This window comes from Octodon degus, unplaced genomic scaffold (assembly GCF_000260255.1).
Source record: "Octodon degus isolate 3935 unplaced genomic scaffold, OctDeg1.0 scaffold00146, whole genome shotgun sequence".
Classification (NCBI taxonomy): Eukaryota; Metazoa; Chordata; class Mammalia; order Rodentia; family Octodontidae; genus Octodon; species Octodon degus.
Genome location: NW_004524722.1, coordinates 2,979,591 through 2,995,475, shown reverse-complemented (window position 1 = coordinate 2,995,475; position 15,885 = coordinate 2,979,591). Strand labels below are relative to the sequence as shown.

Genomic DNA, 15,885 nt, shown 5'->3' with positions numbered 1-15,885 from the left:
CATACAGGGTGGGGGGCACGTGAGTGGCCTTCCTGATACTCCAGGATAAAGTCCTCCCCACAAGGCCGTCTGCCCTCAAGAGAGAATCTAGACATGGTCCTAAGCAAGGCCAACTCACTAACCGTTCCTCAGGTTATCTCAGGGCAGAAGCACCACCTCCAGGTCACACCTAAAAGTGTGTTCACTTCTATAGGACAGGTCCCTTATCTCAGGTGTTCACCCTCCTGTCCTGTGTTCTCTCTGTGCGTGACTCCCAAACCCAAAGGAAGTGACCTGGTCTATCTTGACCTACTTTGTTCTCTCCCTTGCCAGAACCCCATGCCCTTCTCACTAGCCAGAGGCCTCCTCTTCTTTTAGCAGCACTGTTACTACCAGCCTACATTGATGGTCCACCTCCAGAACTGGCCTAGGACCAAAACACATCTCCCCAGTCCTGTACAAATGTATTTCTCCTTGTCCTATTTCAGGCTCGTTTTTTTTCTTTTTCCTTTAGGCCCTTATTCTTATCTACTGCTTTCTGTATCTGACTCTGCCTTGAGTCCATCAGCAGCAAATCCCTGCTGGCTTTGTGTCTGCTGCAAAGTGGATAAGCAGACCTGCCTGGTCTGTCCAAGCCAGAAAGAGCTCAGGACAAGGCCAAGGATGGGGTGGGGGTGTACCCTGACTAATGCTGACTCAGCAATCCACTGTGCCAAACCCTCAACCCCCAGACTCCTTGGTGCTCTCCTCCAGCCCTGTCTCAGTCCACACCACAAAGTTCCCTGCTACAGCAGCCAGCTCCCATTACTGGGTCCACTTCCTCCTGCTTCATCTGCGCCACCCACAGAAGGCCCAGCCTTTTCACCTTGCTTTTTTGTCTTTGTACTGGGAATCTAACTCAGGACCTTGTGCTTGCCAGGCAGGTGCCTGTGCCACTGAGCTATGTCCCCAGCCCTCTACTCTTCCTTCTCAAGCCTGGGTTGCCCAAGCATCCCCTGGCCATTTGATGCCGTTCCCAAAGCATGAGGAAAAAAGCTAGGGCTTCTTATCACTTCTAAATTCCTACATACTACAGATGACCATCTTCCTTCTGTGTTTTGGTTTTTTTTGCAGAACTGGGGATTGAACTCAGGCCCTTGCGCTTGCCAGGCAAGTGCTTATTCTACTGAGCTATCCCTCCGGCCCCCTTCCTTCTGTATTAAAAGCCTACAAAGACAAAAAGGTCGCCAGAGATGAACCTGTCTCTAAGGAAAGCTGTCTCCACAACGAGGCTGGAATTCTCTCCTATGTCCTTGCACCAGCCTCTTTTTTTTTCTTTTTCAGACAGGGTCTCACTATGCAGCTCAGGCTGGCCTTGAGCTCACTTTGTAACCCAGGCTGGTCTTGAACTCACAAGGATCCTCCTGCCTCAGCCTCCCGAATGCGGGGACTACATGAGTGCTCTGCCACACTTGACTTGTTTTCCTGCCCTCCTGTAGTACTGGGGATTTCTGGGATTAGTGAGAATATCAGGCAAGCACACTACCATTGTGCTACAGCCCCAGCCCTTAGTTTTGATTTTTTTTCAATGTAGTTCAGGCTCACCTTGAGCTCACTGTGCAGTCCAGGTTATCCTCAAACTCACAGTGATCCTCTTGCCTCAAAACCCTTTAAGAACCGCGAAGTGTTAGGCATGGTAGCACATGTCTGTATTTCAACACTTAGAAAGCTGAGGCAGGAGGACTGCTCTGAGTTTGAGGCTAATCTAGACTACATAGGAAAATCAAGATCAGCCTTAACCACATGGCAAGACCTTATTTCAAGAAAAGATAGGAGGGCTGGTGAGATGGCTCAGTGGTCTAAAGCACCTACTTAGAACAAGCTTAGCAAAGCACTGGGACCACGGTTCAATCCCCCAGCACCACATGCCAGCCAGCCCGCCCCCTGGTGGGCTGAGCTGGCCACACACACACACACAAATAAATAAATAGAAAAGATAGGAAAATGTTTACATTTCTTTTTGTTAAAGGGCAGAAGATCACCTATATGTAATGCTGAAAACCTGTATTCTAATAAGATATAATAAAGTTCATGAAATCTTTTGTTTTTGGTACTAGGAATCGAACTCCAGACCTTGGGCTTGCCAGGCAGGTGCTTATGCCACTGAGCTATCTCCCCTGCTACTAATAAGATATAATAAAGGGCAGCGATGAGAGTGGGGTAGCAAATGCTATGGCCTTTACATAATAAGGCCTCAAATCACAAACAGAAATGAGAATCTATCAAGGGGAAGGTAGAAATTCATGAGAGGAGCAAACCCAGGTCTCTCTTCCTGCTAGAAACATGCACTCTTCTTTTTCTTTTCTTTTTGGCGGAACCAGGGATTGAACTCAGGCCCTTGTGCTTGCCAGGCAAGCGCTTATTCTACTGAGCCATCTCTCCGACCCCTGCACCCTTCTTAAGATGTTATTTTTGAGTTCAATCCCCGGTTCCACAAAAAAAAAAAAAAAAAAAAAAGTTAACCTTTTGTGTTCCCTGTAAGAGTCCATATTATGCTTTAAGGACAATTTCCCACTGGGCCATAGCTCTCCCATTAAGTAAAAATACTGTTGTCTCCACCTTCTAACAGGCTCAGGTGACATTTGTGATACTGGCCAATAGGGATGCCAGGCATAGGGTACAGGGAATATGTGTTCATTAGGTGTTTGGAGAATTTAGGACCAGGAGCCACTCACACCTCCCATACAAATAACATTTTCTTGAGGGTAAGTCCTTAACTCAAAATACTAAAGAAGGAAATAGTCCCCAAAAGTCTGTGGTATAATCTACTCTGTACAATCTTCCTCACTAGACTCCATAATTCCTGATGAAACTATCTTCCTGGTCTCTGAGCTTACTATGTGTTGAAAGGTAAAAAATTCAGGCTTAGTAGTTTAAAAAAAAAAAATGTGTCCAGCAGCTGGGGACTTTACCGGTGTAAAAATCTCCCTTTCAAGGGGTCAGGAGGACAGGGGCTGAAGTATAGAAAGTGGAAACACATCAAGGAGGAAGGAATGTTTAAATACTGTACAGGTGCCAACCTAAGCCCTTCTCCACCGGGCGCAGGTCTATAGCCTCAATCTCAAGACAGACACCTCTCTAGCTAGAGGAACTTTCAGACACCAGGCAAGGCTCTGTAGGGAGGCCGGCCTAACTCAGAACCAAATAAACATCCCAATCCTTCTTTCCCCCCAAATCGGCCAAAGCTAAATCTGAAGTACTGCTTCCTACATAAGTTCCCACATATTTCTCTGTGCTCGTTATAGCTATTAAAATTCTTTATAGGCTAGCTCAAATGTCACCAGCTTCGGAGCTTTCTCTGGCACAGACCAGCAATGCCACTAGTTTTGCAACTCCAGGGGCAGAGATGATACGCAAATTCCTGATTCATTCCGAGACAATCTAACTCAGGGCCTCATTGTGTCCACTTCTACAACGGATTCGAAAAGCCCACTATTACAATAAGCATAGAAAAGGCGCAGGGAACATAGGAAAGAAGCGCTTTCTAGGGACCTAGGTAGGACACCTGAAGCTTGTAAAGGTCTGAAGATAGCAGCTGATGGAAGAGGAAGGAACGAGACAAACACAAGGTCGCCTGCACAACTGCTGACGGGGACTAAGTGAAGACCTGGGGCTTTAACAGGGGTAGGAGCTCGTCTTGGCGTCCCCTCTGTAATCTGTCCTTTACAGGCCTCCGTACTCGTAGAGACCTGTACTTCAGCACCCTCTACTCTGTAGGGCTTTTTAGGTCCCCAAGTCCCAGAGTCTAAAACCTCACTCCCGAGACCCGCCTGCCGCGGCCGCACCTGGTCCGAGTCTTCGTTTTCGCTGCTGTAGCAGCACCCCATTTCTGGGGTAGGGACGGGCGCTCAGGCCGCGCCGAGGAGGGACGGCGTCCGTCGGGAGCCCTTCCGGTCACGTGACCCTCGGCTGGCTCCCGCGAGCTACTATCCGTTCCCCTCCCCCAGACTACCCAGTCCCAGAGCCGCCGCCAAACCCCGGCTTCCGGCCCCACCTCCCGCCGCGTGACCACTACCAACCAATGGGAAGACGTATCCTGTGTGCCAAGGCAGGATCACGTGACGCGAGGAACAGGCGGGGCGTGTCACATGACTGTCAGTTTCCCAGTCTGTAAACTTAAATCCTCTAAGCCTTTGGCGGTTGGTGTTCGTTCGTATAGCCCTTAGGCGAAGTTTCTGGGGCAGTGAGCGAACTCATGCCAACTGCTGCCATGATACTCTTCCAAAAGCCGACTGGGATCCCGGCCCGAGGCTGCTGCGGGCTCTAGTTTGGGGCAATCACGAGCCCCAGAACATTGGTGTCCGGTGGGGCGGGGAAGGGGAAGTTTATAGCTTCGCTAGTCGAAGTGGAGACTCCCCATTGCTGACCTATCACCTTAAGGCGTTTCTCTCATTTAGGTGTCTGGAATCGAACTGAGGATTTCGTGCTTGCCAGGCAGGCTTTGCACCGCCGATCCCAGCCCTCAGGCCGTTCTCTTCAATCCTGCCTTTGATCACAGCTATCATAATTAACACAAAGCGTTTATTTTTATAAGGGGGGGGCGGGTGTTCTCAGACTGAGGGTCACTAAGTCGCCGAGGCTGGCTTTGAAATGAAGATTGTCCTACCTCTGCCTCCCAAGTGCTGGTATTAGGCTCGAGATAGTTCAGCAGCACAGCATCTGGCAAGCACAAAGTCCTGCGTTGGATTCCCAGTACCAAAAAAAAAAAAAAAAAAGTCTTAAGCCAAGTGCTGGTATAGTCATGCCGGGAGTGGTGGTGAAGACCTGTAATCCCAGCACTTGGGAACCTGAGGCACAGGGTTGCCACGAGCTGGAGACCAGCCTGGGCTCAGTAGTGGTTTCAAGGTCAGCCTGAACAGTATAGCAGACCTTGTCTTAAAAAACAAAAACAAAGAAGACTTGTCTTCTTTGGGCCAAGGATACAGGGCCACATCTGAACTCTAGATTATGCACTGATACCTGTATCCCCAGTTCACGTCATAGTGTGAAGGGGTGGGGAAGGTGCTTCCACTAGCCGTAAAGAAATACTTGTAGTTTCTTCTCTTTAGTTGTGTTATTTTGATTTTCGCTTGCATTACTACACATGGAACCCAGGTTCTCAAGTGTCATAGACAAGCATTCTACCATTGAGCTACACCCCCAAGTCTTTTTTTTTTTTTTTTTTTTTTTTTTGAGACAGGGTTTAAGTTGCAGGGGCTATCCTTGAACTTCTTTCCTCCTGCCTCAGTCTCCCTAGTGACTGGGAGGCCTGCTATACCCTACCCAGCAGTACTTGGCTTCTTGATTGAGCTGAACTTCGCACCTGGGGCCTGGTATGCTCTCTCCCCTCTAGGTTTGCCTACTGTCTACAAGGCTGCTGAATACAAATGATATCCATCTGATTATCTTCTCTGACTGTTCTCTGAGCATCTTCTGCTGGCTCCCTGTGCTTCATTTTTATCCAGTGTGAATTTACACATTAGGTCAGTGAATGTTTACTGTATACTGTGTGCCACCCCAGTGCTCTATCTGGATAGACAGTCATTTAGAAAAGTCCGAAGTTCTTGTACTCACAGAGCATGCAATCTAGTGATCACAGCATATGTAATCTTATTCCTACATCAGCCTTCTCTACCAAATTGAGAGTTCCTGGAGGACAGGGGCAGGTTCTGACACTTCTCTGTGACCCAACCCCTAACATTTGCTTAGGGAAAACTTGAATTTTGAGTTGAATAATTTAGTTTCTCCCTCACCTTGGCTCATACATTTCATGTTCTAATCCAAGAGCCTGGGGTACATTTCATATCCTAAACCAAGAGCCTGGGGTTGAAATCACCAGACCTAGCAGCATTTGTTACCCCATCCATCAAGACCCTAGAGTTCTCTAAGTTTTTTTGAAGTCTTCTAGAGTATAGCAGGCAGCTCTGGTAACTTGAACTGCAAGTCTCAGATAGCAATAGCTGCCTCACCATCAATAATTGAAAGCAGTTCCAGCTTCCTGCCTCAGCATTATTCCCTGAGGACTCCCCTTCCTGCCCAGTACTCCAGTCTTCGTAAGCACAGCATCTATCCCAGGTAAGGCGGGCCTTGTGGGTTCCCATGCCCACCATTGTGTATCTACTCACATCCATTCATGTCCTCTCCCACCCCCATCAGAGGCCTTGGAAGTCCTGGGAGGTCAGAGATGGAGGGGGAGGATGGTCCAGGATTGGAAAAGGAGAGGACAACCATCCTTCCCAGGGAGCTTTGGGGAAAAAGGCTGAGTGTGAGGAACATGTGTGCACTTGTAAAAGGAATGCTGACAGCACAGGGAAAGAGGTAGAAAAAGAAGAGGGAAGAAGGACAGGATCAAGGTCTGCTTCCACCTTCAGTGAAGAGCAAGAGTCCTGGGATGGGAAAAAAAAAAAAAAAAAGACATCTCACCGCAACACTTTATGGAGTATTTTAATTGCCTTGTACTGAGACACAGCACAGTGACAGTGCAGCATTTTCTGAACAAAAGAACCAAACTTTTTTCTTCTGCTGCACAGTATGAGGTGAGAGGAGAGCAAGCAGCTATGGTGTCTAAAGAGAGTGTGGATATTGTAGAAGGAACTGAAGAGAGGTCCTGAAGAAGGGGTGGCATCAGGAATAAAAATAAATGGGTGAGGGGAGTGAAGTGGAGTTGGGAGAAGAGCTTGGGACTGGAAAGAGGTGGCTTAGGTTTGAGCTGAACACGGACAGTACAGAATCTTTTTTTTTTTTTTTCTTTTGAGACAAGGTTTCTCTGTGCAGTTCAGGCAAGACTTGAACTCACTTTGTAGACTGGGCTGACCTCAGACTCATAACAATCTGCCTGCCTCAGCATCCCATGTGTTGGGATTACAATCATGTGCTACCCCATCTGGCCTAGAATCTTTGAACATAGCCATAACAAATATAAGCTTGGAATCATACCAACCTGTATTCAGCTTCAGCTTCCTGTGCTTCATCTTTATCCAATGTCAGTTTTTTGGTTTTTTGCAGTACAGGGGATTGAACTCAGGAACTTGTGCTTGCCAGGCAGGCACTTACTCTCCTGAGCTATCTGTCTCCCTGGCCCCAGTCAGTTTGTTTTTGTTTTGTTGTTTTGTCTTTTTTTTTTTAAATACAATCTAGTGAGACTAGTAGTTCAGGCTGATCTCAAACTCATGGTGATCATTCTACCTCAACCTCCCCAGTGTTAGGACTTTAGACATGCATCACCACGCTCAGCAATTAGCTTTTTATTTTCTTTTTGGTGGAACCGGGTATTGAACTCAGGCCCTTGTGCTTGCCAGGCAAGCACTAACAATTAGCTTTTTTTTTTTTTTTTCCCCATTATTTTTTATTTTTTCTTTGGAACTGGGGATTGAACTCAGGCCCTTGCGCTTGCCAGGGAAGTGCTTATTCCACTGAGCCATCTCCTGAGGCCAAGTTAGCTTTTTAAAATCAATGAATGTTTACTATCTGCTGTGCCCAATTCTGCATTATGACTGGACAAAAGACACAGTCTCTCTCAGTCATGGTCCATGAAATACAAGCATAGTCAATGGCTGGTAAAGGCTACACAAGTGACAGTCAATTAATTGGTGGGTGTGGGTTTCTCTCCTACCTTTTTCCACTCCAGGGCCCAGATAGGGACCATGTCCCCAGCAATTGCGTTGGCATTCCTGCCACTGGTGGTGACATTGCTGGTGCGATACCGGCACTACTTCCGACTGCTTGTGCGCACAGTCTTGCTGAGGAGCCTCCGAGATTGCTTGTCAGGATTACGGATTGAGGAGAGGGCCTTCAGCTATGTGCTTACCCATGCCCTGCCTGGGGATCCTGGTCACATCCTCACCACCCTGGACCACTGGAGCAGCCACTGCGAGTACCTGAGCCACATGGGGCCTGTCAAAGGTCAGTGTTCCAGGAAGTGCCTCCAAGAGGGTAAAGAAAGATCTGGGACCTGTCCCAGGTAAATTGGGCAGGTTTCTGTTCTTCCTTGGGTATCTTTTCTCATCTGGCAATGGACTCAGACTGAGTCATTTATTCATCTGGTAAACATTTATTGCCATCTATTTTGTACCAGATGATGTGCTATGTGAGGAAGAGATGGAGGCAACAGGGATGAACCAACCACAAACACTGGGACCATAATATACAGGGAATAATTATTAACTCACAGCTTTGTAATTATCTATACCCAAGTCTTTCTTCCCTACCATAGAAGTTTCTGCGTCCAATTCAGGATAACACTCCCTGTATTCATCTCAGTCCCAGTTCTCAGCAGAGTTAGATTATTATTTTAACTCAGAAACATACTCAATAAATAATAAAAGGGGGTTATGTGAAACTAGAAGGCTCTTGGGAGCCTGGAAGATGGAGTGGTGTTTCTACCTGGGCATTTTTGGAGGAGACAACATTTGAAATTTTCTTTTTTTTTTTTATTTTATTTATTGGGGGGGGCAGCTCAGCCCACCGGGGGGGGGGGCTGGCTGGCACGTGGTGCTGGGGGATTGAACCGCGGTCCCTGTGCTTTGCTAAGCTTGTTCTAAGTAGGTGCCTTAGACCACTGAGCCATCTCACCAGCTCCAAGGAGACAACATTTGAAGTGAGTCTAGGATTCCTTTCAAGCTGGCCAGGTAGATGGGGGTGGGAGTGGGGAAGGGCAAAGCCAGTCGCATGTACGTATGTGGCAGGGACAGATGAGACATCATGGTTGATTCTGGAAACAGCTGTTTGGGATGGCTATGATTTCAAGCTACAGGTAACAGCAGCTGAGAGCTGTAGCTGGAAAGCTAGGATAGGATCAGGTCTAAGAAGGCCCTAAGGGGCCAGGGAGATAGTGCAATAGAGTAAGAGCTTGCCTGGCAAGTACAGGGTCCCGAGTTCAATCCTTGGTACTGAAAAAAAAAAAAAAAAAAAAAGAGAGAGAGAGAGAGAAGGTCCTGAATCCCAGGCTGAGGATCCCAGTTCAGTCTTAAAGGCCTTTAAAATCATTGGCACCAGTGATTGAGAGATTTTTCAGATTTCTGGTGGCTGAGATGAACAGACTGGAGGGGGCAGGAGGACTAGGGCAACTGGGGAAACAAATGAGACCACAGTTTGTTGGGGGCTGTAAGAGGACGGGTAGGGATTTGCAGTCTCTCTTCATCAGAGGCCCATGTCCACCTCCATGTCTTCTACAACAGCTGTCTTGCCCTGTAGGTCAGATCCTAATGCGGCTGGTGGAAGAGAAAGCCCCTGCTTGTGTGCTGGAGCTGGGCACCTACTGTGGATATTCCACACTACTTATTGCCCGCGTCCTGCCCCCTGGGAGTCGCCTTCTCACCGTGGAGCGGGATCCACGCACTGCAGCAGTGGCTGAGAAGCTGATCCGCTTGGCTGGTTTCGATGAGCGCACGGTCAGCCTCCCCATCTCCCGAACCTCGATCTCTTCTCTGGTACCCCCACCTTGCCCTAGCCAGGTCTCCTAGCACCTGTGACCCTGTAGGGTGTGTGATGACTGTCCACGGCCATCAGAACATACTTTCTGCTAGATGAAAAAAGCAGCTAAGTCTGCAGTGCTCAGCAACTGGAGTAACTGGAGTCCAAATCAGTCTGCCTCTGGTTAGCTGTGTGACCTTCGCAAAGCACATATCCTCTGAATCTCAGCTCCTTCATGGGCAGAATGAAAATTACAATAGTGACCTAACTTCTTGGGTTCTGAGGCCAGAGCAAATGTGACACACTCGTGGGGACTTAGGGCAGGTCCTGGTAGGGCCCGGAGTGGGAAAGGAATCCCTCCTACCCTCACAGCGCTGCCTCCCCCCACAGGTGGAGCTCATTGTTGGCAGCTCAGAGGAGGTGATTCCACGCCTAAGAGCCCAGCATCAGCTGAGTCGGGCAGACCTGGTGCTCCTGGCACACCGGCCCCGATATTACTTGAGGGACCTGCAGCTGCTGGAGGCCCATGCTCTGCTGCCAGCTGGTGCCACTGTGTTGGCTGACCATGTGCTCTTCCCAGGTGCACCCCGCTTCCTGCAGTATGCCAAGAGCTGTGGCCGCTACCGCTGCCGCCTACACCACACTGGTCTCCTCGACTTTCCTGCCATCAAGGATGGCATAGCCCAGCTCACCTATGCGGGACCTGGCTGAGGTTCAGAACCAGGAGTATTTACTACTTCACCCCCACCCCCACTCCCACCTAAACAAGGACCTCAGAACATCCCCTTCCTTTCCTATTTGGGGCTCAACACATGCTGGGCTCAGGGCTAGGAGGCTGTCTTCCTAACTCTGCCCTTTTTCATCCCCCACACTGACCTAAAGAAGTGTCAAATTTTATCAAGACTGCCTGGTCCCACTGGTCCCCTCCTTGTAGAGACATGGACTGAGAGCAGGAGGCCTGAGCTCCAAAGACAACTGTCTGGTTTGCTCAGTGACTTCAGGTGAGTCCTACCCTGCTCTGAGAGTTAATCTACACTAAGATAGCTAGCTAGGAGATCCCTAGAGCCTCCCAGCTCTGCCTCAGGAAGTGTCCCTGAGTAACCTAGACATCTTGAGCAGGATTAGAGGAAATACAAGATAACATGAGGCCATGCAGGAGTAGCTGAGTTGAAGCTGGAACACAGAAGCCTGGGCCCAGGTTCTCCTACCCTGGTCTGCCTGGCCCTGGAACACAGAAGCCTGGGCCCAGGTTCTCCTACCCTGGTCTGCCTGGCCTGTTAGGTTTGCTTCATATCTCTTAAATGCCCTATTATCCCCACAAGCCCAAGAGAAGATGTTGGAATCTTCTAGGTCCCACCAAATAGGGAATAGACATAGGGAAAAGAAAAAAAAAAAAAATCAGTTCTGTGTCTTTATTAACAAGAGTTAAAAAGATACCAGACCTGACAACCAAGGGGTGAGGTACTGGCCAGGAAGGTGGGATGGGCTCAGGACTGGGGATTCGAGGGCACAGATGGTCTGGGAGGGGTTGAGATCAGCTCCTGGCAACAGACGAGGATGTGCCTAAAGGTGAGCTTTCAGGCACTGAGGCCACCTGCTAGTTCTGCAGGACTGCGCAGTTGGGGCTGGGGATGCAGGGCAGGTCGGGGTGGCCTGGAATCACCACCTGCCTTGCCCACCTAGATCATCCACTGGTCCTGATCCTGTTCGTTACCTTCCATGTCCACCTAGAGAAGAGGCTAAATGTGGGTGGGTGGGGCCTGAGCCCCAGATCCTGCCCCGCGCTGGATCCGGGGTTTCTGTACCCTTTGTCCATCGATTAGTCCGAGTTAGGGCCCTCACCACTACCCGCGCCTACCTCGTTGACTTCTCCATCATCGGGTGACTCATTGTAGTCATTCATCTCATCCATGTCCTGCATGTCCTCATCGTCCTCTGAGTCCTCCTCACTGTCCTCATCGTCATCTTCATCCTCCTCTTCCTCATCATCATAGTGCTGGAACACAAGGGAGACTTGAGCCCCCCGGGCTGCCAGACCCCCAGAGCTTCCCTGCCCCTACTCCACAGAATCTCTACCCAGACTGAGAACCACGACTGCTGTGGCTCAGAGACAGGACATGCAGAATTAGAAGGAGCTCAGTCCACCATGGGCCCCACAAAGAGCCCACCTGCTGCAGACTCACCTCTGAGGCTGGCTTGCCAATAGGGACCAGGTTGTTGTCCTTCTCCGCGATGCTTTGGAGCTGTGGGCAAAGTGGGATTGGCAGGGCCCAAGAAGAACAGATCAGGGCATGGAACTGACCCACTCTCACTCAAAATAGATCCCTAAGTGTTGGTACAGAGGCTTCCTCCCAGTTCTCAGGCAAATTTGATCCCTTTCTTTCCTGTCATCTGCCACTTATAAATTTGATCCAACTATTTAAACTCTCTGGGCCTTGGTTTCTTCATGTAATCATGATTAAGGGTGAACTGACAGCCTAGAACATGGTATCTGCTCGATCCAGGATATAATAAATGGTTAAAATTATATTCTTTTCCTTTTTTTGGCCAGCTCAGCCCACCCTGAGGGCGGGGCTGGTGCAGCATGTGGTGCCTGGGATTGAACCACAGTCCCCTGCACCTGCCTAAGCTTACCTAAGCAGGTGCTTTAGACCGCTGAGCTATCTCAGCAGCCCCCTAAAATTACTAAATTCTGTGCTTTTGGGAAAAGAGTTTAGGCTGAGGGGAACTTGAGCCCTAATTTTGCCCAGAAGTGCTACAGTCCCCCAGCAAATGAGAGCACCAGGAAGAAGAGATCCTTGACTCCTGGCTCCCAGCCTGTGGTCTCCCAGCTAGCAGAGAGCTCTTCCAGGGCAAGTTTCCCTAGTAAGACCCACAGAGAGGAGGCAGCAGAGCTGCATGTGCTGCTCGAGGTTCTCACTCACCCAGGCCTGGTGCTGCTGCTCCTGCTGCTGCAGCTCTGTCTCCTCCACACAAGGTCGATCCAGATTAAACCACAAAGTCTCAGTCACACGGGGGAAGAGTGAGGGGAACAAGGTGGACATGGCTCCTAGACCAAGGAGAAGTGTAAGGTGAATGTGTTTTGCTTCAGATGTCAATGGGTTGTAATATGAATGAAGGAGAGGGTGAAGTGGAAGGTAGCAGGGAAACAACTATTCCCACTGGGAATCACACAGACCTGGGTTTGAGTCCTGGCTCCACCACTTACTAGCTGTTTGTGGCCAAGTCACTTAACCTCCCTGGGCCTCAGTTTCCTCATCTGTAAAATGAGGATAATAACAATTATACCACCCTCAAAGTCACTCTGATAGTTATTTAAGTAAAGCTGTAGGTTGTTTGTGGAAGGAAAAGAACATGAACCAACTATAGAGCTGGAATCCAGAATACAGAGTAGATTAAAAACTGAGAGGCACTCCCTTGCCAGCCGTGATGGAGCATACGTGTAATCCCAGCACCCCAGAGGCTAAGGCAGGAGGATGGATACAAGGTCAAGGACAGTTTAGGCTATGATAGTGAGTTCAAACCCAGCCCTAACTAGTGAAATCCTGTCTCAAAACAAAGAGGCAACAAGGCTCTACAAAAATTAACTTTATTCCCCCAAACCCTAAATCTTAATTTTTGCCCTTTCTGATAGACCATGAAATACCTACCCAGTGTGAAAATTTTGGAACACTAACCACCTCTTTCATAGACCACAGTCAAACTGGTGAACAGAGGTTGCGTTGCCCGCAAACAGAATTTCACAGGACATTCTAGCAGTCATGGATATACACATAGATGAAAGGCGTGGCGGCACACGCCTGTAATCCCTGCCCTCCCAGCACTCAGGAGGCCGAGGCAGGAGGATCCACTGCGAGTTAGCCTGGGCTACAAAGTGAGTTCAAGGCAAGCGTGAACTGCATAACAAGACCCTGTCTCGAAAAGACCAAAGAGGGCCAGGGAGATAGCTCAGTGGAATAAGTGCTTCCCTGGCCAAGTGCAAGGGCCTGAGTTTGAACCCTGGTTCTGAAAAAAACGTCTGAACTCCAGTCACGCCGCTTTATCTCGAAAAAAAAAAAAAAAAAAAAAAAAAAACAGAAAAGACCAAAGAATAGGAGATAGGACGGATGGACTGAAATTAAGAGAAAAGTAAATCAGCTGAGAAAGCTAACCAGGGGGGCTGGAGAGATGGCTCAGTGGTCTAAAGCACCTACTTGAAACAAGCTTGGCAAAGCACAGGGACCAAGGTTCGATCCCCCAGCACCACATGCCAGCCAGCCCCGCCCCCTGGTGGGCTGAGCTGGCCACACACACACACGCAATAAATAAATGTAATAAATAAAAATAAATAATTAAAAAAAAGAATACAAGATCTTTAAAAAAAAAAAAGAAAGAAAGAAAGAAAGAAAGCTAACCAGGGAGGTCGCAGGAAACCTGAATTTAAACACCTCAGCTCACGAAAGGCAGTCTGAGACCCAACAGGCTGACTCGATTTAGGACATTCCGTGAGCCAGGGCTTAGAACTAGCGCAGGGAGGGTATCCAGGCCAAGCATTGGAGAAGAGCAGAGAAAAAAAATTCATATGAAAGTCAGTTTTTGCCAGACTTATTTGACCGCCCCTGGTCCAGTCGCTGACATTCCATAGACCCAAACTTGCCAGTCTCTGGCTCATACCACAGAAGTCACCCTCACACCCCATAAATAAAGATCTTGCCTCGGAAAACCCAACCCAACCCTGCAAAGTCACCGCCCATTCTTTGCTTATTATGATAATGACCGCGTGGTTGACCAACAGAAAGAAGGCAGGGGTGGGCCTTGGACAGGAGTTTGACCTTATAGGGTTGATAATCGCGAAAGGAGCGGGGCCTGGGTAGAGCCAATTAACTGAAAGAAATGCCAGGGTGACAGGAAGTGACACCAATGAATGACGGGTCTGGTGTTGATGGGGTGGGGCTTAGTCTCAAAGAAGCGGCCAATGAGGAGCAGCTCTTTAAGGGTGACTGGGTCGGAATGTACAGCTCCGAAGGAACTAGGCTTCTCTTGGGGAAGGAAGAAAAAAGGAGCAAAAAGACAACCGCAGCTTCGCATCTGTACTTACCGCGCCAGGAGGCGGCAGCCGGAGGCGACCCGGAAGCGCTTCTCGCAGCTTGAGCGGAAGGACCCACCAAACGCATGCGTCGTTTGTCTCCTTTAATGTTGCCCCGCCCCCATATAAACCGGAAGTGACATCAAACATATCTGCGGTACTAGTTGGAGAATGGTCTATTGGGCCTGCCTTGAGTCTCACCCAATCCCGCTCACCCGCGGGCCGCCGTCACCGCGGCTTCATCTAATCGCGCCCCTCCATCTCTCAGTGTTTGCGCTCTAACCTCTTTAAGAAAATGGCTACTAGCACATTAGGTCCTTTTGGGTTCCCTTCTGTTGCTTTGCAGTAAAATCTACTTTCGCCTCTCAGACTTGGTTTTTCGTGTAAAGCAATAGCATATCTTTTTTTATATCTCGAACAAGAACGTGTGATTACCATATTTCAGGCTTTTCTAGAGGCTGGGGATAAATTAATGAGTATGGTCACTGGCCCCAAAGACCTCAGTGCACAGGGGAAGTCAGACCCTGCAGACCTCGAGTGGAATTGTTGGTTTCCCCCCATCCCCCTTTTCCCTTTCCCGATACTGGGAATTGTGCACAGTGTCTTTTTACTGAGTAACATCCCTAAGCCCTTTTTTATTTTGAGACAGGCTCACTAGGTTGCTAAATTGCCAAGGCTGGTTGGTTGCTGGATTATTTTGGTGTGCCACCAAACACTGGTCTTTTAAGGTTGCCTGTCCAGTTCTGACATTGGAGGTTTCAGGGACTTGTAAACCTCAGACGCAGCGCAATACTGTAGGAGAACTCAGCCATACTTCTCAAGACTAGACCAAAATAACCCCCATATGCTTAAGTCCTCCTTTATTGACTCCTTTTTTTTTTTTTTTTTTTTTTTTTTTTAGTTCAGGCTGGCCTTCCAACTCATGTCATCCAGGGTGGCCTCGAACTCACATCGGTCCTTCTACCTCAGTTTTCTTAAGTGCTGGGATTACAGGGGTAAAACAGACATCACACCCTTCAGTTCTTGTCTCTGACCCAACCTTCCCTTCAGGGATTCTCAGGCTTTCTGGTAGAAAAAGGCCTTCAAACCCAAGTCTTTTTTATTTATTTATTTATTTATTTATTTATTTATGTGTGTGTGTGTGTGTGTGGCCAGCTCAGCGCACCAGAGGGCGCGGCTGGCTGGCATGTGGTGCTGGGGGATTGAACCGTGGTCCCTGTGCTTGGCTAAGCTTGTTCAAATAGGTGCTTTAGACCACTGAGCCATCTCACCAGCCCCAAACCCAAGTCTTATTAAACTCCATCACCTACCAGCCTCTTTTAGGACCCAGGACCGGCACTCATCCATGATTGTATTCTTCCTATGCCAAGCAGAAGTGAACACTGGGGTGCTCAGTTTCTTCTTTATTTAAA

At 48.7% G+C, this 15,885-nt stretch overlaps 2 protein-coding genes across 2 annotated transcripts; one reads left to right on the top strand and one right to left on the bottom strand.

The window, feature by feature from the left end:
- The first annotated feature begins 7,640 nt into the window (after window positions 1-7,640).
- Window positions 7,641-10,119, top strand: Tomt (transmembrane O-methyltransferase). The gene is made up of 3 exons (NM_001282030.1): window positions 7,641-7,899; window positions 9,190-9,386; window positions 9,799-10,119. Exons 1-3 carry the CDS (start codon window positions 7,641-7,643, stop codon window positions 10,117-10,119), a joined length of 777 nt encoding a protein of 258 aa, NP_001268959.1.
- Window positions 10,120-10,816: 697 nt separating this feature from the next.
- On the bottom strand, window positions 10,817-14,588 carry Anapc15 (anaphase promoting complex subunit 15). The gene is made up of 5 exons (XM_023702093.1): window positions 14,486-14,588; window positions 12,333-12,457; window positions 11,592-11,651; window positions 11,267-11,404; window positions 10,817-11,135 (listed from the first exon to the last, which is right to left on the bottom strand). The coding sequence occupies exons 1-5, from the start codon at window positions 14,559-14,561 to the stop codon at window positions 11,088-11,090; spliced, it is 447 nt and encodes a 148-aa protein (XP_023557861.1). The 5' UTR covers window positions 14,562-14,588; the 3' UTR covers window positions 10,817-11,087.
- Window positions 14,589-15,885: the final 1,297 nt, after the last annotated feature.